The sequence below is a fragment of the Zophobas morio genome, unplaced genomic scaffold (genome assembly GCF_036711695.1).
Source record: "Zophobas morio isolate AGI-343-1 ecotype UQ-CSIRO unplaced genomic scaffold, CSIRO_AGI_Zmor_V1 ptg000011l, whole genome shotgun sequence".
NCBI lineage: Eukaryota > Metazoa > Arthropoda > Insecta > Coleoptera > Tenebrionidae > Zophobas > Zophobas morio.
The window spans coordinates 2,832,598-2,854,455 of NW_026972116.1; the positions used below are offsets into that span (position 1 = coordinate 2,832,598).

Here is a 21,858-nt window from a genome sequence, read left to right on the forward strand (position 1 = left end):
TTAAAATTGCTATAGAATTAGTTATCGTACGTATAACCGCTACCTCTTTGAACAAAATTACTGCGTCAGCTCTCATTGTTATTATCGATTCTGTCTTCGCTCTTTCATCACTTTTTTGCTCGTTCTGGAGCAGCTTAATTACATTTTTAATAGACACATTCCATTAAGTATACTCGAGTTGACTTGGTTGATTTTTGCTAAAGCAAATTTTTTTTTAACTGGTTTTCCGCGTTCCGACCTTCGGCCGAACGTTGTAATAGAGACATCAAAGATGACATTTCAAGAGTTCAAAGCAACGGCCTGTACTTATTTCAATATTTAAATAGTGAGACACATATTAGATAAATTAAGGTGTTTAGTGCTTCATTCAGTACAATAAAAATTTGTATTTTTGATTAAGTCATCAAAGGCTCTCAAATTGAAAATGTAACTACTCATAACTTATTAAGATCGTTGTAATCAACGTCACCTCTATTTCGTCGCAAAATGATTAACTGCCAGTCACTTTTATGCGTTCTAATTTTATCTGATGTTGCGTGGATGAATTGCGCACAATACGTGAAAAATAGTGCTCTAAGGAGAGAAAAAAGGACTTTAATTTGGCCTGAAGGTGGCAGCAAGCTGCTGGTTAAAATTTTCTTGTTCGGTTTTTTGTCGTTTTAATAGAAAAAATTTGTAGGCGATCTGTGGCTTCGGCATTCCAGTTGATTTAAAACCAGAAACTGTTATAGTCGGCATGGTACTTAAGGCGAACTATAGGTTTCCGACAAATGCGTCAGAAATAACTAACCCTATTGTTACGTACGCAAGAAAAAAAAGAGCCCTTAATAGATGGGATTTGTATGCTTTGTTGTCACAAGCTTTGGAAATGTAAGATTTGTTCTTGTTACATTGGAAACAAATTAGACTTATAAAACGTTGACAGGAAAGGATTTAGGGGAAAATCTTGTCTGCTGCGAGCTATTTGCGAAGTGGCTCATACGCCTGTGGTAAGAAATTTTGGATTATTCCATGAGTTGGTTCACACCTTTTTTACGTAAGTATCTGAAGATGACTAACTGAATCTGTTTAAAGCATAAAAAAATAATACCCAAGTAAGAAAGTTAAATACTTTTTATTCCAAAAATATCTAACTTAGAACATTATTCTTATTATTTCACTTACTTTTAATCTATATTTCATTCTATATTTTCCTTACACCAGTAACTGAATGAATAAGATGCTATTACCATAACCCAGATTTTATCTGACTTCAGAGTTTATATAAAATTCATTGAAATAAATGAAATATACTAATTTTAATTATGCTAAAAAATCATTATGGTAATTTAATTAGTTACATAAAGTTAGATAAATGAGTTATGTAATTGCGATCAAGAAATTGTTTAACGTAGGTATTTAAAACGTATAAAAGTCGGAAACCAACCAAGTATTAAAAATCTGAAATTTTTTTTTCGTTTGCACAAATACATATATTAATTTAGATGTATGTAAACTACAACTTAACCATATTTTCGAAATTTAGAGAAATTCAGGTGACACATTTCTGAGTTATGTATAAAATAATAGGTTATATAAAAGAATTACCCAAAAACTCATTCCTCCGTATTAATTTTTATTAATTTATTGTTGTCAAGAACAATATGTAGGACTTATTACATATAATAATACTAACTACAGTGGATGTGAAAAATCCATCGGTGTGAGAAACAACAGAAACAAGGTTTAGATTCGTTATATCCATGAGGATAATGTTTAGATGGCAGTGAAGCTTCGGAATTCACGGCAGACGTTTTTTAGATTGAAAATAAATTTGTTACTGAAGGGAAAAGTTGTTTGAAGACTAACAATGTAAGCAAGTAGCAGATTATTTTTAAAAATTCTCAAAGAAAGATGAGTCAGTTTAATATTTTGTATAAATTGAAAGTTTTCATATTGGTTTTTTAATAAGATTTAAAGGTAAATCTAGTTTCATTTAAGCTATTTAGTTTAAACTCTTTTTTAAAAATCTTAAGCAGCTTATTTATACAATTTTTTGATGCACTAATTTAAGATCATACAATTATTTAATTCGAAAGTGTTTTAGAAAACCTTTGGTCTAAAATAAATTCGTTTTTCTCACACACGATACGAAATCATATCAATTAGGAGTAATAAATAATGCTCTGAATTTCAATAGCTAATTTTTAGCTAATTTTTAAAAACAAAAAATTGATCCGAAGTTATTTCGACAGAACTCCCCTCGCCTCAGAAATATAATAAGACATATTGTAGATTTTTTGAGGGGGGATACACAAATACATTTTGAACAAAAATTTACCATCCTTACGATAACTTTAAAACATCTGTAACAGTTCAAAGCAGCCGATTTTGCGGATTCAAAATTCAATTTCAAAATGCTGTTATACAATGTTGTTTTTTTTTTCAAAAAATCTGGATGTTTCGTGTAAAAACTTAATCTGGATTCATAAACTATACGTGTAGAATTATGTTATTTTATACAATTTAAAACCTATTTATTATGTACAATTTTGAGGTGGCGTCCTAAATTTTGGTTAGCTTTTTAGCATATACAGGGTGTTTCAGAAATAAGTACATTAATTTTAATCAGTTATAGAGTTCATCGAAATCTACAACTTTTTTAATAGGGTTTTGTCACAAACTTTTTAATTATTAAGTTAAAAATTGTTAAAGTTTGATCCTAATTAAGGTTACCCGCCCATTGATCCTCAGTCACCTATGGACACTAATAATAATTATAACAATTAATGATTTATGGTCAAAAACAATTACTAGGATAGGTATTTTTCTAATCATGTCAACATGACAATCATTTAGAGAGAAATTGAAAGTGCTGGTCCCTAATGGCCTACGGAATTTCATCAACCCAAATGTGGGTGTTGATTACACCTTCCCTCATGTATCCGGCCTCATCAGTTGACGGTACAGAGATACAAAATTTGCTTGTTCGTTTATTTTTCTGTTAAACTACTCACAAAAGTTTTGCCTACGTGGTAAGTCTGTTGGTGTCAATAACTGAGTTGCTAGTCCTGAAAGAGGTACAGTTGTTCTTTGAATATCCTCCAAACTACTACTCTCCGATACATCACACTGGACAGTGACGCGTCCTAGTGTCCGGTCGAGCTTCGACAAAACAGCCTCTTCAATATTAGCAATTCTATTACTACGTAACCTACCCCGATCTTGAGCTGCAAGTTTAAAAGATCCGTACTCTCGAAGATGCTGCAACGTTCTTACAAGTGCCCACATTTGGCAGACGACGATTTGGGAGGCTTTCTGAAAAAATTCTTTGGGTGCGAGCGCCGTTTCCCTGAGCCTCACCGTAGGTTAAAACGACATCGGTGTATTCAAGATTTGAAAACAAAACCATTTCAACACATTTCGTCTATAAAGTAGAAATCTGTGCCAAACAAACTTTAAAGAGACGACATTTAATTACACTTGACAAAAAAATGATTGTCAGTGTCAAAACAGTTGCTAGGGTACCTTATTTATTGTTGTAGTGTTGTTATTATTTAAGTTATTATTTAAGGTAAACATAGAGGGTTCGTGAATATATGGGTGGGAAAATTCTAAATTCGACTTGAGTTTTCGAAAAAATGCTATATAAAAAAGTTGTTCCGTTTCACGAGTTCTGTCACTGGTTAAAATTAATCTACTTATTTCTGAGTCACCCTGTATATGATATTCCTAATATACATCAAAATTTGATAGCAATCGATCCGATAGTTTCGTAGATTATCTGTCTAATAAAAATCGTCACAGGCAGACAGGAAACGTCGAGAAAATATGAAACTGGGAGATCGTCCGATGATCTCGATTAGTATATTTCTTTAGCTTACGATCGGGAAGTAAAATGTTGAAAGATATATGTAAAGTTTAATATTTACATTGTCGCAATCGGCTGTGGAACTATTAAAGCAAGTATGACTTGTGACGTAAAAATAGATATCATACTTTTCCGAAAGGGACAATAAACTCTTATGTTTCAAAGGGATAGTGTATATTTGTAACTGGCTGTATTGGTGACTATTTCTTCTTTTTGCAATAATGTAATTTTTCTTGATATTTTTCTATCTTCGGAAAAACTTGATACTTATAATAATTATTCTTTGTATTAGAGTAAGCGTGGATCATATAACGTATTTTTCAATAAAAATGTATTCATTTTAATCGGTGTTGGTCTTTTTAAGACAGTTCTAAATAAATTTCAAATTCAATCTGTAATTCAATGTAAGAAAATATAAAATCGGTCCTAATATTGTCTAAAATGTGTATGGTTAATCGTTTTATATTCGGTCTATTTTATCTGCAACACGAGCCGTTAGGAGGCGGTTGTTGGGATTGTGGGGGTTATCGAATATGTTGAGAAAATAATTTTAAGTCCTGTCTTTTTTGAGAAAAGACTTAAAATGTAAAAACTAAAAAGGCAACACCGCAGACGGCAGCAATAAATTTAATTGCGCCTATTTCCGTTGTCGAGTAAAATTAGAATTGAAAGACGTGCATTGCAACAATTTGAACAAACATTTATTTATTTTTAAGCTAAATAAAAAAAAAACAATAAAAACAAAACAATTACAAGATTACAACAAATGGGAAAATCCTCTACCGATAGCCAACCAACAGGTTTCTGATCGTTTTCGTAAAGCAGCAGGTATTCTATGCAAAACTTCAGGTGTTACAGTTACAATAGCATGAAAAATTAACTGCCTTAAATCTTCTAAATTTTTTGGGATTGTTTGGTAAACCAGATCTTTCATGTGACCCCAGATATAAAAATCAATCGAATTAAAGTCGAGTGCGACCCCCGCGACTTAATCATCAATCTGGGTAAATTGCGTTTAAACACGTCCCAACTGGCACAGTATAATGTGGTCCAGCGCCATCCAGTTGTATAAACATGTCGCTACTAATTGCCAAAACAATCTCATCCAAATGATTTCCAAGCTTATATTGAAGAAATTGTAAAAAATGGTTTCCGGTTAAATTAATGGGAAGAATGTAAGAACCGATAAAACAATTCCCTATGATTTCTGCCCATACGTTCAAACTAAACCGATGTTGATGCCTTATTTCAAAGTATTTCCGTGGATTATTATCAATGGAGTAAAAATGTTTATTATGTCTACTGAATATACCACTATTCATAAAGAGATTTATACGTTCACAAAACCTTGGACAAAAAATCATCGTCCCTGAAGTATCTATCGACCAAATTCCATTCTGGAGGCATAATCGGTAGGAAATAGGACTTTTACTTTTGTGTAATGATGGGGATGTAATTCTTCATCACGAATAACCCTGTTCACAGTTTTGAACGGTACATCCAATAGCCCACCTACTTGCCTAACACTAGTTGTAGGATCCTCAAGAGCAACATCAATAATTGGTTCTTCGGTTTCCACATTGTTTTTGGACTTCCAAGTCCTTTAAGACTTGGTACAGGTTGTCGATTTGCTCTTAGACGTTGGTTAAGCCGCCTAAAAACATTGGAATTAGGATCATTTGGGTAGCGCTTATATAACGTACTTGCCCACCGCTTGGTCACTTGCACCTCTCCGAGCATTAAATACATGTCACAATATTCATTTGTTTAATCAAACAGTATCGATTAATTTAAATAAATATTTGAAAACTGTCATAATAACTTTCTGACAGTTGTTGAGAATTTATAATGCAATTTTTGTTGTTGTTGTGATGCCTAAACCATGTTGCAACATTTTAAACTGACAATCTTCCACCAATTTTAAGTGACAAAGAACGTAATATGTGGTACTTTGATGTCATGTAACGGGTGTTCAATTGAAAAATCACTCAGACTAGGCGCTAGAATGTCATTTGAAAAGGATGTTATAAGAACAGACATGCCGTTTGTGTCACATGAAACTCCAACGCCTACTTTGCGAGATTTTTCAATTGAACACCCGTTATTATTGAATATCTACTCACAATACAGTTACAGATCGAAAAAAAAAAACTTTCGAAATCACACACCACGATACTGGGATTTGTTAACGTTTGTTCGCAGAATTTCCAGAAGCTCTAACATTTAACGAAAAACTCTAAGTAAAAAATAAAACTTGTTAACGTTTCTAGAGCGTTTCGAAACTCGCTTTTTTCCGATTTTCCGCGACTTTTGACACATCCGATATACAGGCTGAATCACCAGGCGCGCTCCTCGATATCTCATTCATTATTAGAAACAGAAAAAAAGTTACAGACTAAAGTTATACGTTTCATTTAGGATTATATTCTAAAATTATTTTAGGTTCTGTATGTAATTATAGATAATTTGATTGACCTCTTCTTAGGTTTTACAACCACAGTTTATTCCCTACTACATACTTCCTTAGCTTACGCTGGGGAAATAAAACAGTAATACATTAACAAACCTCAACTATCGACCCACAATATTTTGCATATTTTAGATAGAATTTATTCGGTAAAATTTTTAAATCATGTCGTCAATATTTGGGACGAGGGCATAAAAGGATATATTTTGATTTACCATGCTTTATCTAAACATCCCCAGCATCTTCAAAATTTATAATAGTGTATGTTATTTAAATTTTACAAAATAACATACACCCGCAGTTGTGGTATATCAATTTGTGCACGAGTTTTTACAGATAGCCATCCAGACTTTAAGAAAAAAAAAATCAAGACCTTTTAAGGTTATCGTAAGCATGATAAATCGTTAATCAAAATTTATCCGTTTAACTACGCTAAGAAAATTGATAAAATGATCTCCAAAGGAATAAAACATACCCAAAATGTTTAAAAATTCTGAGTTTCTGAGTCTATATTTGCAGTTTATCAGGGCATTCATAGTTTTTAGAATTATGTATAAAAAAATAATTATAACTGAGGTAATCTATTTTATTGATCAAAGCATGAACGACTCACCCCACTTTTCCGAAACTTTGAGTACACTGTTATGATTACAATGTATATATTCAAATGTATATATGCGTCTTTGCTAAAATGTCGATGACGTCATTACAATGAACAAGTGCTTATACTATAATTTTAGGCCGATTTTTTTACAATAAACCACTGGTAAAGAAGCATGCAACCATATGAGAAGATCTAGCAAATTTGGAAATGATTTGGTCAAATTTTTGGCGGGAAAAACAAACAAATTTAGGTTAGCGTTTTTCCTCTTACACGATAATCTTAAAGTATAATTAAAATTTCACTGTCAGGAAACTTGGAATATTTTCTTTTTACTAAGCTCGTTCATGGATAAATAGATAAACGACAACGTTGTAGAGACATGATTTTAGACATTTGCCAGAATGACTACGAGTATATTAACAAATACACTACTTCTTTAAGTTTTTCTCAAGGCATATCTAAACGCAGGTCAAATGTTTATAATTATTATTTAACAAATACACTACTTCTTTAAGTTTTTCTCAAGGCATATCTAAACGCAGGTCAAATGTTGATAATTATTAAAACGAATTCAAATGTTTTAATTTTCTGTAAATGTAATATTTATTACCTACTACCAAAACTTCTATATCTAAGCTTCAGTAACAGGTATAAAGTTCTATTTATTTCTTGTATAATATATTGCTTCAGAATTTATAGGCTGTAATTACATAAATTAGGGAATTGTCTGTTTATACAATTAATGTTTTTGCACAAGTGACGACCCTCTTTTGTTGAATTTCTTTCACGCGTGCTTTTTACTTTCCGTTACCATGGTAACCTAAAATAGCCTGGAAGCGATGTGTTTGCAGCACTGTCAACGTCTTTGTTTATGAATAACTCACAGTTAATATTTCAATTTTAAAAATTTATTTGTGGCAAAAAATGTGCACACAACACGTTCGTGAAACCTGTTTTCCGTATTCAAGCGTTCATGCGGGAAGCAGTAATTTACACAACTAGTTAGGGATAGCCTGCTTCCCTCATGAACGCTTGTTTGCGGAACGATTGAAAGGAGTGCCGCATTTGCTGGAATGCGGGAAGCAGGCTTTACGAACGTGTTGTGTACAATATTTTTTGCAACGAATAAATATTTAAACTGAAAAGATTAACTTTGAGTGATTTATAAACAACGACGTTGGCAGAGCCATAAACACATCACAATGTTGACAGTTCCCGACTACTTTAAGGTTACCATGGCAATGGAAAGTATCAAAAATGGTCATGAGTGCAAAAATTACATTTTTTCACTAGCAGCCTTGACGCATGCAAATGTCGACTCCTTTAGTGGTAGCAAATTCAACTTTTGCGACCACCGGTTCAAAAAGAAAAATTGAGGTTATGTACGGAATGTTTGATGTGATTATTTCTTAAAAAATGAACAAATGTGTGCTACAAACATTACTTGAGTATACGCATGGTAGTTGGTAGACGGTAGAAGATAAAATGATTAACTCAGCGACAAGTATAAACGGTTTTCTTTGTGTTGAAGATTTAGATCAAGTTTGATTAGAAATCAAAACAAAATCATGTTGCGTCAAAAAATTGAACGTTTATTTTTTCAGTTTATTGTCTTATGGTTTCTACTAGTGAAAAAAATAGTATATTAACCACGGTTGCAAAGCCACTTCTAGACCTCGCGCTTCAGAGCCCTCGACGCTGCGCGTCTCGGGTTCTAATTTGCGCTCGGTCTAGAATGCTTGGCTCTGTAACCTTGGCTAATAATATACTATTTTTTTTCAACTCACAGTTAATTTTTTCAGTTTAAACGTTTATTCGTTGCAAGAAATATTGTACACCACATTGTCGTGAAGCCTGCTTCCCGCATTCCCGCAAATGCGACTCTCCCTTCGGTCGTCCGCAAACAAGCGTTTATGCGGGAAGAAGGATATCCCGAACTAGTTGTGTAAATTACTATTTAATACTTTTATTTAAAATAACGCGTCAGTTTAAGCATTTTTCAACTTAAAATTAGAAATGTAACTTAACATAATTTGGTAAAAATAGCTGTGGTTACTTTTTTACGACTTTTTCCCTTTTATTTATCGTTTCATCAATTTTAAAGTGAACATAAATTTTAGACCCACCAGTACCAACGATAAACTTAATCGGCACAGCGATAATGAATATTATGCTGCTCAAATGTTTGGTAAAAAGAAGCAAAATTGCGAAAACATTTTCAAAGACTGTACCACCAGTTTTTTGGACATCTTTACAGTACTTGAGAGTACAATTTTGTTGTAAGTCACATTTCTTCCATAAATAAAAAGTAAAATAAAACTCTCTTATTTTATTTACATTTCACTCACATTCCAATTTCTAAGTTCTATTATGTATGTTTTACTCTAACATTCTCGTAAACTGCTGGAAAAAATTGAGAGGACATTCCGGAAACAAAACGGCGCAATTGTCGACTTCTCTTCCAAATTTTTCAGCTGCGTGATACTCGCAGTTCGAATGATTGTCGAGAGGTTCACGAGTCGACGACGGTCTGAAAATTACATTGTAATGGAATTTTCCATAAAATTCTTATTGCTCACGTCAGAACTGCGTGGATTATTTCGGCTAAAATTCCCGTTTTCCTTTCGAAAGGCTGTGCGGCTACCTCGCAAATGCTTCTCAGAAGACAAGCTTTTCCATCACCATAACCACTTCTTTGCAAAAAATTCTCGATGAGTTTATAAGTAACCCATCTTGTAGAAGAACGCTTTTTTCTGACATAATCGATCGAGGGTTGTGTGTAGTCAGTGCTGTTCGTTGGTAATAAATAAAAAGCTTTTACGACAGTCCCTATGGTGATGCTTTGATCACGTAATTCAATCGGTATGCCGATTCCTGCAATCATCTTTTGAGGGTTTGTATTAGTTATATTTTAGCTGCCCTTACTCCAAGTTACCTGTACCATTATTACCTGAACCCAGTTGACACCTTCATGCCAGATTAAATACCGCTTTTGTCGAGATAGTAATTCACCACTTGTGTCCAAAAGTTTGCCGAAATTGCAATTTACACAAATTATAATGACTGTTAAAAATATTAATACTAGAGAGAATTTCATGCTTGCAATATATTTAGATTTAACTTTAGCAATAATGTTGATTTATATTTCATAATCATGATTTAGTTAGACACGGTGAGTTAAATGACCCGTCCACAATGTTTAGTATGTAAACATGAAGTTTAGCAGCTTGGTACTAATGAAAATTATTTTCTAAGTAACTACGCATAATAAGAAGAGAGTAGGAGAATACGAAATATGATTTAGAGAACGTCATATAAACCTCTACAAAGGGTAGCCCAGATAAAAATTTGCGGTATTAAAACCTGTGATCGGACAGAAATATTGAGATTCTACAAACGTCATTATTTTTAGCTTGAAGGGGGAAGCTTAATTGAGTAGATTGCAAATATGACACATTTAAATTGCAACTTACATTTTTTTGACGGATTTTTATAGATAATTAAAATATGATTGATTATGATACTTTTGAAACACTTAGATGCGTTGTATTAGTTTTAAATATATACAGGGCTTATATAAATCAGTCTAGCTGCGTAGTTGGCCATGGACTTCAAAAATCCCACTTCGGTGAAATTATGCTTCATTATGAGATTATGAAATTCTTACTTGTTATTAATGTCATTTGTATCTGTCATTTAAAGTCATCCCTTTTATTATTCTAACGTTTTTCAAGTGTGAATTACTACAGTAATTCTCATTGATCCAAGCTCAAAACAACAAAACAGTCGTTTTCAAAACCCTTGGTCCTTGGTTACGAAAACTTTGTTTTTATGCTAGGAAGCAAAGATGAAAATGGTTTATTCTGTTGATAAGACATTTTCATTGTTATGTCTTTATTATCGCAATGCGACATTCGTAAACGCAAAGTGTGTGTATTCTATAACCACTTGTAAGTAAGAATGCCTGGCTAAATACCCTGATTTGCAAATTCAAGAATCATCGTTAGAGGCTTACATTAGAGAAGTAATCAACAGATTTGTTCGAATTGGCAGTGTCAACAAAGGGAAATCTCCTGGAAGACCTTCGGTCTCTGAGGAAGTTGTGGATGATTTGGGACGACTCGAGCAGAAGAAATTTAGTTTACTAATGTAGAATAATAGTCGGTTTGCATAGTTCATTATTTATTTTTATTTATACTATTTTGGTGGTACCGGTTTCAGGGTTCATCTCCTTCCTCAACTACGTCGTCAAATAAACTTATAACAATTCAAAAAACTCAATATTTGGTTAGATTTCTAAAACTTATTAGTGTTAATACTACCAGGAACTGGATCTACTGTTTTTTGAGCCTAAAGGAAGAATCGCTTCACTAACGAACTGGTTGTTAAAATATCTTTCGAAATTACTGATAAAAATAAGTTTTCAGCTATGGTAATGTATCTGGGACTGCGAGTTTCCGCCTTTCCCGCTTTTTGACTTTAAGGCGCCTCCGAAGGGATGATCACCATCAAGACACTTTACTTTCCACTACCCCCTCAAGTCCAACTTCAATGAGGGTTAGTGCAGAAGAACACCCGTCCGGTGGGGCTTGGAGCCCGACCCGAGGTCCTAGGTTTTGTGTACGGAGGGGGCACCTCGAACAAATAGATACTGGTAAGCCTTCGCCAAAACCCCTTTGGCTTGCAAGGTAATGAGCATCAATGTTTTCCCTAGTCTGTACAACAGGAGATGAAACTGACGAGTTTGTTCGATGCGAAATAAATTTCGACATGCAAATCTTTTGAAGTAGGTATGTGAAAAAAACGAATAATTTGATGAGATGCCAATCCCATATACTATCCGAATAGCTCCTCAGTTTGCAGGTAGACCTTTATCAGAACACAAGTGCTCTGCCTCGGGCTAGACATCTTTACACTTTTATGTACCAGTTTTGTATGGAGTTAGTCAGTGACGACTGTACCGGCCTGGGCCAATGCATTGCTTCAACATTTAGTAAACCTCGCGGTCCGTGGCCTGCAAGTAGGTAGATTAGTTAATCTCTAAGACGTGAGAGGCAATATTTTCACATATACCGCCCCATAAAGTTGCGCTCCGAAGAAATACATGCCTCCCTTGCCTCCCATGTGGGTAAGGTTAACTCAGAACTATCATCCAAACAGGCTTGTCAAATTCTAAGGACCATCTTCTAGGCACCATCGGTCCGATGACTAGTCTTGGGAGCCTATGCCACATCAGGTCTGGCCTGGGATCGGGTACCGGCAGAATTGGCGTGATAAACAGCTATTCTTATTCCCCGAGCCCCCAAAGACACTTCGCCCTCTCAACCCTCTGGTTTCCACCCTTATCGCCCCTAAAGCGTCTCACTAGCCAAGTATCAGTGTTACCAAAGTACCTGTTACTAAATGTTGTAGGTCTTTTACAAGAAACTGAAGGGTATGGTTGGTCTCCTCCATAGCTCCTCTTTGCGAAAACGGTCGGCACCCACGAGAAGGTTCCCCAATCCCGAAGACGTCCGACCTTAGTTAAACAGTCAAATAGTGTAAAACAGGTTGTATGTACTGCTAAAAAGACCTTGCCTAACTTTACAATATCTAAATACAGGGTTTCTATAAATGATTATATGGTCGCAGTAGGTGATGTAAACATGCCGCCTCTGCGACTTGAAATGTACATACTAAATGAACAAGGACGCATGACAAAGACCACACGCATCTGTATAATTGGTTGCCTAAATGCTTCATATCTTTTTAAAAAATAAAACTAAATCATTACAATAAAAAGGAACAAAATTTATTGCGGTAAACATGACAGTAAATGTTGAAAATGTTCATCACTTTGTTTAAGGTCCATTGTTCAATTTCATGTTGCAACATAAACTCCTGACTGCAGAGGAAATTTTGTCAAACATATTTGCCGATTCTGCCCAAATCGTCTCAAATCATCAACTTCCTTAGATACTCAACGTCTTTCCCGATGTTTCTCTTTGTTGACACCGCCAGTTCGAAGAAATTTGTTGATTACACCTTTAATGCCTAATGTGAGCCTCTAACGATGTTTCTTGAATTATTAAATCACGGAATTTGGCCAGATATTCTTGGTTACAAGCGGTTACATACTATTCGTTTACGAAGTCCCATTGTGGTCACAAGACACAACAATGAAAATGTCTTGTTCAACAGAATAAACCATTTTCACAGTGTACGCAACCACCAAGAGTTTTGAAAACGACTGTTTTGTTGTTTTGAGCTTCGATCAACGAGAGTTACTGTAATTCACACTTGAAAAACGTTAAAACAATAAAAACGATGACTTTAAATGACAGGTAACAAATGTCATTAATGACAAGTGAGAACTGTCATAATGAGGCATAATTTCAACGAAGTGGGATTTTTTAAATCCATGGCCAATTACGCCCTTAGAATCATTTATAAAAGCCCTGTATAAAATTTCTATTGCTGAAGCAATGATAATGCTATGATTAGTTTCAGTGAAGGTACCGAAAAAAAACAAAATCTGTTATTAGTTTAGTGCCAATTATTATTAGATCTGTAAAATAAAACGAAATTACGAAAGATCAAAATAAGTCACTTACCATTAAATTAAATTTTTACTTTTGTTGGACTCGTGAACTTTTTCACAAGTCGTAAAGACAAATGTGTTTACTTAAACACTTATTAGCTTATTTTCTCTACGTGTACATGTTATTTGCAGTCGGTACTTGAGCTATCTCACTCTCTCCATCATTCCTCTGGACTCGAGGTGTGGGGGTGCATGCGCATACAGTGCTAACAAAGTAGGGAAAGCGTTAATTCACTAACATTACCGTAGGCTTTAGGAAGGAATTGATGTTTGGCGCTCTTTTGTCTATTCAGAGTTTCTGTCAGTGCGATGAGAATAAGCTTACTTGTCCTACGTCCCAAGTATATGGGTACATATTTATTGAAAAAGCAGATACGAGACCATTCTTCCGATTGCGATTAAACTGTGATTCGTTTCTGCGTGTGTGTGCGCATGCTGCGTAGACTTTAATTGAAGCAAATGTAAATTGAAACAAACGCAAATAGTGACATTTTGATTGCCGGTAGACATTAATAATAATAATAGTAGTACTTTAATGCCCAACAGATTACACTGGTCAACAGCTAAGTTCTAACTTTTATTATAGCAGTCAATTATTATTTAATTAGCAATTTTAAATGATATTATAAAGGGCTAAACCAAAACTTAGCTCTCATTTAAAAGTAATCTTAAAATATTATCCTTGAAAAATACAAAAATCGTACTATTAAGTAATAGGAAACTTTATATAAAGTGTATTTTTTTGTAATCAAATTGCTACAAACTTCTTGGGAAACAATAAGAAAACTACTTTTAGTAAGTAGAAGACATGTTCTCATCATATAAAAAATTTAAAATTAACATATTCTTAAAAGTGCATTTTATACACTCGCACCTTGATTTTTTCCCCAAAAATTGTGACGACGTGAGTGACCATCATAGAGAACACATTCATCTGGGCATTTTGTCGATAGAAAAACGTTACCAAGATCAATGGAACACCTAAATGCTCGCAGAATACTGCGGGACCATCAAGCGAGAGATCTCCAATAAAATCTATAGGAGGCAACCGAAAAAACGTCGGTCTTCGCTGTTTCTTTTGTTTTTTTCGTTTTTTAAACTACATTCGTTGTTTTTTTCTTATTTATGGTTGTTTTTTTGTTAAAACTACACTTTTTGCCGTTAAAGATACAAAAATTAAATTATTTTACCTGATTTTGTGTTTCTAACATCAAATATGCATATTTTTTTTAATTGAGCTAAGTTATAAGATTTATGCTCTCTGTTACAAACACAGAGACAAATTAAACGAAAACATTACAATTATGTCAAAGTTAGAGAGAAAAAATTAAATTTTGTTGACCAGTGTTATTATCCAATGACACGACCATAAATGTATTACGAAGTACTTCCCTCCCTGATTTTGCAAATTCTGCTTTTTATAATAACCCTTACAAGTTAAAATAAAGTGTAAATGTATGTAATGTTCTAGTAAAGATAAAGAAGCGTGCTACACGTTTGCTTCATCTGAGTTTTTCCGTTAGAAAAGAGATGAATCTAAGGGCGTAGTTGGCCATGGACTTCAAAAATACCGCTTCGCTGAAATTATGTCTCATTATGACAGTTCTCATTTGTCACATTAATGTCTAATGTCATTTGTAACCTGTCATTTAAAGTCGTCGTTTTTATTGTTTTAAGGTTTTTCAAGTTCGAATTACAGTAATTCTCGTTGATCCATGCTCAAAACAACAAAACAGTCGTTTTCAAAACTGTTGGTGGTTGCGTACGAAAATTTTGTTTTTGTGCAAGGAAGCGAAGACTGTGAAGATGGTTTATTATGTTGAAAAAGACACTTTCATCGTTATGACTTGTAATCGGAAAGAGACTTCGTAAACGAATAGTTTGTGTATTCTGTAACCGCTTGTAAGCAAGAATATCTGGCGAAATACCATGATTTAATAATTCAAGAAATATCAAGGCTCACATTAGAGATGTAATCAACAGATTTGCTCGAACTGGCAGTGTCAACAAAGAGTAATCTCGTAGAAGACCTTTTAGATATCTGAGGATTTGAGACCACTTGAGCAGAATTGAACAAAGGATGTTAGTGATGTTACAGAACATTTTTGAAATTAAAAAGAGAGTGAACATGTGCCTTGAATAAAATAATGAACATTTTCAATATTTACTGTGATGTTTAACCCCAATAAATGTATTTCTTTTTATTCTAATGAATTAGTTTTATTTTTTAAACGATATGAAATGTTTAGGCGACCAGTTATACAGATGCGTGTGGTCTTTGTAATGCGTCCTTGGGCATTTAGTTCAGATTTCCGTACAGTTAAATCTGAGAGGCGGCACGTTTACATGACCTACTGCGACCCTATAAGCATTTATAGAAAGCCTGTATAATTACATAATAAAGAACACGACATCACAAGAATTAATTACCTTTGTTAAGTAGCATTGCAACGTGTACCGTGTAACAGCTAGTTTGTAATAATGGCGAATGTCAATTTAATTATGTTACGCAATTTTGTACGTAAGCAATATACCTATCTTTTCATTGCCAAGCTTTTAATGTCTCAAAAATGTTGTCATTAGCGCATGATTGACTACTGAGCAATATTTTAATATTTGCCAACTTACTGTTATCACTTCTCGTTGATAAACAAATTACATTTTTAATCTTTTGATTACGTCAAGAGGAGTGGAACAAGGAAAAATAACGCCTCACGGTAAGATAATCCGCTATGATGTATGAAGAACTGATTGGTCTTTAAAACATCCGAGGACACTGTTCACCGGAAAAAAAAACAGTAACTGTAATAATCTAATAATATTTCTGCCTGCAAACCTATTCTTTAAAATATTTTAGGAGAGACAATCTTGTTTTTTCAGCATCAAAACATAAGTAATCGTTACGCTTCAGCACCATAAATATGACAAGAATCCGATATCTTGTAGATGCCGTAATCACATTTCCTAGACTATTAATGACTGGGAAAACATTCTGAGGTCGGATGAATCTAAATTTAATTCAAATTCTGTCGACGAAAAAAGATACTTTAAATAAATAATAAATAAATAAATAAACTTTATTTCCAACAGGTTTTACACCCACTTACAGGAAATAATAAAATTAAACTATATGTGATTAAGAGAGTACATAAGTTACTTAATTTAGAAATTATTATAAAAAAGAAAAAAAAAATACAGAGAAACCTGGCTAAACTGCACCAAAATTAAATAAAACTTCCTAAATTTAAAGACCAAATTCTTCAATAATAGCACGGCTTAACGAACTCGCCTTGTCAAAATTAATATCAAACTTCCTACATATTTGGTTATAGTAATTACACATTAAAGATATGGGGGATTTATACATAGCATTGGTTCTATTGAACGAACTATAAAAAGTATAAACATGCCGTGTGCTCTGACGCGGAATAGCAAAATTTACTTCATTTAAAAGTGATGAACAGTTAATTTTATAATTAACTAAATTATACAAAAATCGGACCAGCAATATTATTCTTCTTGTACTCAGCGAGTTAATATTAAACCTAGAAAGCAAAGTCTCATGATCGAAGCCTCTTGCAGGGTACGAGCCGTCTAAGAGCAAACACACAAATTTTAAAAATGATCTTTGAACTGATTCAATGCATACAATATGTATTTTGTATATAGGAAACCAAATAATTGCTCCATACTCTAACCTAGATCTAACTAAAGAAAAAAACAGCAGAAATAAAGTACGTATATCAGAAAAATCACGACAATTCCTATAAATAAACCCATAGGTTCTGAAAGCTTTTTTGACCATGTCTTGTATGTGTCCAACAAAAGTAAACTGATTATCAAACAAAATGCCGAGGTCTTTGATACACTCTAAACGATTTATATTGACAGAGTTAATATTATATGGATAGTTAATGGTTTGTTTTTTTCTAGAATAAGTTACAACATTACATTTAGAGACATTTAGCGACAGTCGATTCAAGTTGCACCATCTCAAAACTGCATCAAGGTTCTCTTGTAAAGCTTCACCGTCCTCTGTCCATTTAATTTCAGCATACAATTTATAATCATCGGCAAATAAGAGACTTTCACAAGTAACAACTTCTGGCAAATCGTTAATAAACAGCAAAAAAAGGAGAGGTCCTAAATTGGACCCCTGGGGTACTCCCGAAGATGGTGAAAATGTCGAAGAAGTATAGTTGCGATATCTCACATACTGTTGTCTACCAAGCAAATAAAACTTTAACAAAGCTAGTAGTTTCGCAGAAAAACCCAAGGCATTTAACTTGTTAAGCAAAACAAAATGATCAATCTGATCAAAGGCTTTTTGGAAGTCCGTATACACCACATCAACTTGACTGTTATTGTCAATAGCTTTAGATACAAATTGCGATAGGCAGGCTAAATTGGAGATTGTAGATCTTTTCTGTACGAAGCCGTGTTGAACTGGAGTGATCAAATGACTAACAGATGAATAAATGCGCTTATATATAATAGACTCGAAAACTTTAGCAAAATTGCATATTAAGCAAACTTGCCTATAATTTTCTACATTAGCTTTGTCACCCTTTTTAAAGATTGGACAAATAGCAGCATTTTTCCATTGAGATGGAACCGAAGATTGCCGAAGTATTAAATTGAATAGCACATACAACGGGTTAACAAGAACCGATGCACAGTCTTTCAAGAAGAAGCTTGGAATACCGTCAGGTCCAGATGTCATAGTATTTTTACAGGACTTTAATGCTTCTATTATTTCATCTTCCGATATGTATGAGATGGTTAGGTTCAAATTTTGAATTAAGTGTAAAGTAGATGGTAAGTTGTTAGGGTCTGATTTCACATACACGCTACTAAAGTATTCACCAAAAGCATTCACTATAGACTGCGGTGATTCCAACTTAACATTATTGAACTCCATTGACCCAGGAATCCTAGTTCTACCTTTCTTGTAGTCGATAAATGACCAAATTTTTTTTGGATCACTTGAGACAACAAGTTCCATATTTGAGATGTACCTTCTATAGGCGGTAGCCATGAGAGTTTTAATTTTAGCTCGATGACAGCTAAATAGTTGATAATAATATTGCGTTTTGAATTTTTTGTATTGCTTTAAAATTTTGTTTTTAGTATGAAGACTTCTAATAATTTCTGAAGTAAACCAGGGTGGATAGTAAGCCTTCCGAGATCTGTTAACTTGCAGTTTAGGAACACTTGCGTTAAAAGCTTGATGTAATAAATTTTGAAAAATAGTGTAGGCAATTTCAACATCATCGCACGAGTCACAGCTCGACCAGTCAGTGGAAGCTATTAAGCTATACAATAAAGGAAAGTTGGCCCTCCTAAAATTATAACTTTTTTCGTTATGGTTCATGCAAAAATTAGTGGACTTATTGGGAATTATATTATAATTAATTATATACTTTAGCTAGACCCCTAACGTATCTTTTAATGCAAGGTATGCATGTGCATATCATGATACTCAACAGATAGTGTGAAGTATGGTGGTGAAAATTCCGCACGCAACCATTTTCCAGATCAACACGATAATGAGTAATGACTATACTCTGTACACATGCTAAGAGCGTAAAACAAATGACTGCTACAAAACAATGGCTGTGTTAACTATAACATTATATAATACGACACAAACTGGGAGAAAAAATATTTCCCAACTCTGTTGTTGTTGTCCAATTCATATCTATAAGTACGGGCATAAGGTATGCGGTTAATAAGTTATGGTGGTTGTCTCTCATTCAAAAATCTTGTGTTTCATATTATTTTAGAGCACAGTGGTGTAATCGCTCTTTGTGTAAGTGAAACAATACAATAAATTACACTGGTCATAATTAAAAAAACACAAGTTTTTTGTTACCATCACCCTCAGTTTGTTTGCAACAGCACCATATTTAATTTCACCACATTATATACGTGTTTATGTTTAAAGAATGTTATTAAGAAGGTGAGATAGACAAATTTTAACTTATTAAGACACTTTAAGTGAACATGTGCCAAGGAAGTTGTGGTGACCGAATTTGAATAGAAATTTCGCGCTGAAAACAAGCGGCAATCAAGAAAATCGTTAAACATAGGCAACCATGAGCACATTTAGTTCGTTTTCTGGTAGTGGGTAGTTCTGCTAGGCAATTTTAGTTAGAGGGTTGGTAGCGAGAAGTTGGCTTTGCTTGGTAGAGGGTTGCGACCCTTCACTTTTGGGTTGTTTGTTGTGAGTGCAACCACGTGGTCAGTTAGCTAGGTGAAGTTTACTTGGTTTGGTGGTTAATAAAAGCGAGAAAGCCTTTGTTTAACGACAATTAATGGTAACGACGACGACGTCACAGTTTCCCCAACACGCGTAGCTAATTATTGCGGTTTTTCCAAGCGGAAATAAGTGAATTTTTAACCGACGCCAACACGTGGTGTAAATTTGTTTTATTTTTTGTAAATTCACAGTTCATCTCAGGATTTTAATCACTAACTGGTTCTAACATAATTTGACAGTCATAAGTTTGTTCAGATAACAGCATTTGCTAGGACATTTTAAGAAATTCAGTTAGTCACGGCTCATCCTTTGTTTACCAAATTAGGAATAAGTTTCTGGATGCCTATACTCAAGTGTTACACAAAACACTTCTTAATTCCTCACACAAGATTGCTAATAATTCATTTACGTCAGTAAAAATAACCTAACGTTACCCCACTTTGGGAAAAGGATTGTGCAAAGTGCGGTAGAATTTATAATATGCACTGAGGTACGGGGGGATTAAAAATTCCTCTTTTTAGGCAGTTATTATCATCATATATTGTCCTATAAAGGCAACTCTTTCGGTTGGTCGGTTGCAGTGAACGGTTGAAACGAACTTCTGCAGTAAATTAAATAGTGCCAATAACATTATATTTTGTACATACTTAATAATAACATTGCGGGACCCTAATCTCAGTTTGTGTATATTAGTAGTGAATATTTCTTTTTTGTTGCGAAGCCACTTTTCCTGGATTGGTTTGCCTAGGTGCTGTGACCTTTGTGACCCCTTAGGGGGTCGGTAAGTTATATTTTTAGGGTTCTTATTTAACGTAAGCCCATTTTTCCTCCTTCAACAATATTAGTGATTCACTAGTGGATATCAGTATCTATAACATCTTATCGGAGAAAAAGTGTGACTGCAGCACTTTTTAGTTATCAAAATCTGATTATTTTGTGTTTTACTTGCTGGTTCGGTGTTAATATTTTTATACTGAAATAGCAATCAAATGCAACAAATGTAATCGGCAAATTACCAGAAGTGAGGATCACATAACATGTTCAGCTCAATGCGGTGGAAATTATCATTTATTTTGTGCAAATCTGGATGAGGATACTTTTAATCGCCTTAAAAAATCAAAGCAAATCACTATTTGATGTTTTAATCTTTGTGGCGTGAGCAGAATTGCAGGAGCTGCCTCTAATGTGCAAGATTCTTTTACAAGTTCTTCTCTGTCGGAATCTTGTCTTGAAGATATGTAACATAAAGTTTTTTCTATTTATATTGATCCTATTATGGTCCAACTAGATACTTTAAATGCCCAGGTTACAAAGTTAACTGCAGAAAATAAGTCTCTGCGTGACGAAGTATTCAGTTTAAATCAAGTGATTACACACACATCTCAAACAGGTTTATCAAAACTTAATGAACAGGACTTGAATTATAAAAGGAGTTATGCGGAATCTCTTTGTGAAAAATCAGCTGAGTCTATAATAGTGAAGCCTAAAGACAAAGAACAATCGGTTACTAAAACAAAATCAGATATTATTCGTTCTATTGATGCTTTGAATTCAACAGTTCAAATAGGCAAAGTAAAAAATCTAAAAGAAGGGGCTGTATTATTGGGATGTAAGGATGTCAAAGAGCTCAAAAAAATAACTAAAGAAAAATTGTCTGACTTATGAAATAAAAGAAGTGAAACCGCTTAAACCTCGTCTGCGTATAGTTGGTATATCTACTGATATGAATGAAAATCAGATACATTGCGTTTTATTACTAAGCAAAATGAGGTTATTTTTACTCCGGGTTCTTACTGTAAAATTCTGAAAATCTTTCCTGTCAAAAAAAAGAATGAGTATTTGCAAGTACTGTTAGAGGTTGATTATGAGTATGACACTTACAAGAAAGCACTTAACATTGGGCACTGTATGGTGGGTTTCGATGGTTGCAACATATAACTATGATGCAGTTGAAATTAAAAGATGTTACCAGTGTAATGGATTTAACCATACATTCAAGACTTGCAAGAGTAAAGGGCCATCATGTCCTCGTTGTGCTGAATCACATTTGCTAAAAGACTGTAATGCCGTTGAATTAAAATGCTCAAATTGTGCC

The 21,858-nt window shown here is 33.9% G+C and overlaps 2 protein-coding genes and 1 long non-coding RNA gene across 3 annotated transcripts; 2 read left to right on the plus strand and 1 right to left on the minus strand.

Annotated features, from left to right (window-relative positions):
• The first annotated feature begins 486 nt into the window (after window positions 1-486).
• On the plus strand, window positions 487-9,204 carry LOC135127111 (uncharacterized). Its single transcript, XM_064053442.1, has 4 exons — window positions 487-627; window positions 680-870; window positions 926-1,036; window positions 9,042-9,204. Exons 1-4 carry the CDS (start codon window positions 487-489, stop codon window positions 9,202-9,204), a joined length of 606 nt encoding a protein of 201 aa, XP_063909512.1.
• Window positions 9,205-9,285: 81 nt separating this feature from the next.
• LOC135127112 (uncharacterized) lies at window positions 9,286-9,865 on the minus strand. Its single transcript, XM_064053443.1, has 3 exons — window positions 9,847-9,865; window positions 9,501-9,795; window positions 9,286-9,451 (listed from the first exon to the last, which is right to left on the minus strand). The coding sequence occupies exons 1-3, from the start codon at window positions 9,863-9,865 to the stop codon at window positions 9,301-9,303; spliced, it is 465 nt and encodes a 154-aa protein (XP_063909513.1). The 3' UTR covers window positions 9,286-9,300.
• Window positions 9,866-11,473: 1,608 nt separating this feature from the next.
• Window positions 11,474-12,354, plus strand: LOC135127408 (uncharacterized). Its single transcript, XR_010280217.1, has 3 exons — window positions 11,474-11,575; window positions 11,636-11,711; window positions 12,334-12,354. It is a non-coding gene; the product is annotated as an uncharacterized LOC135127408 (long non-coding RNA).
• The last annotated feature ends 9,504 nt before the right edge of the window (window positions 12,355-21,858 follow it).

What these genes read in the sequence shown, in the direction of transcription:
- LOC135127111 (XM_064053442.1), top strand. Translation starts at nt 487, where the DNA reads ATGATTAACTGCCAGTCACTTTTATGCGTTCTAATTTTATCTGATGTT. An exon ending in AAGGTGGCAGCAAGCTGCTG is followed by an intron (nt 628 to 679) that starts GTTAAAATTTTC and finishes AAAAATTTGTAG; the next exon opens with GCGATCTGTGGCTTCGGCAT. An exon ending in TTGGTTCACACCTTTTTTAC is followed by an intron (nt 1,037 to 9,041) that starts GTAAGTATCTGA and finishes CATAAATTTTAG; the next exon opens with ACCCACCAGTACCAACGATA.
- LOC135127112 (XM_064053443.1), bottom strand. An exon ending in ATAATCCACGCAGTTCTGAC is followed by an intron (nt 9,452 to 9,500) that starts GTGAGCAATAAG and finishes TGTAATTTTCAG; the next exon opens with ACCGTCGTCGACTCGTGAAC.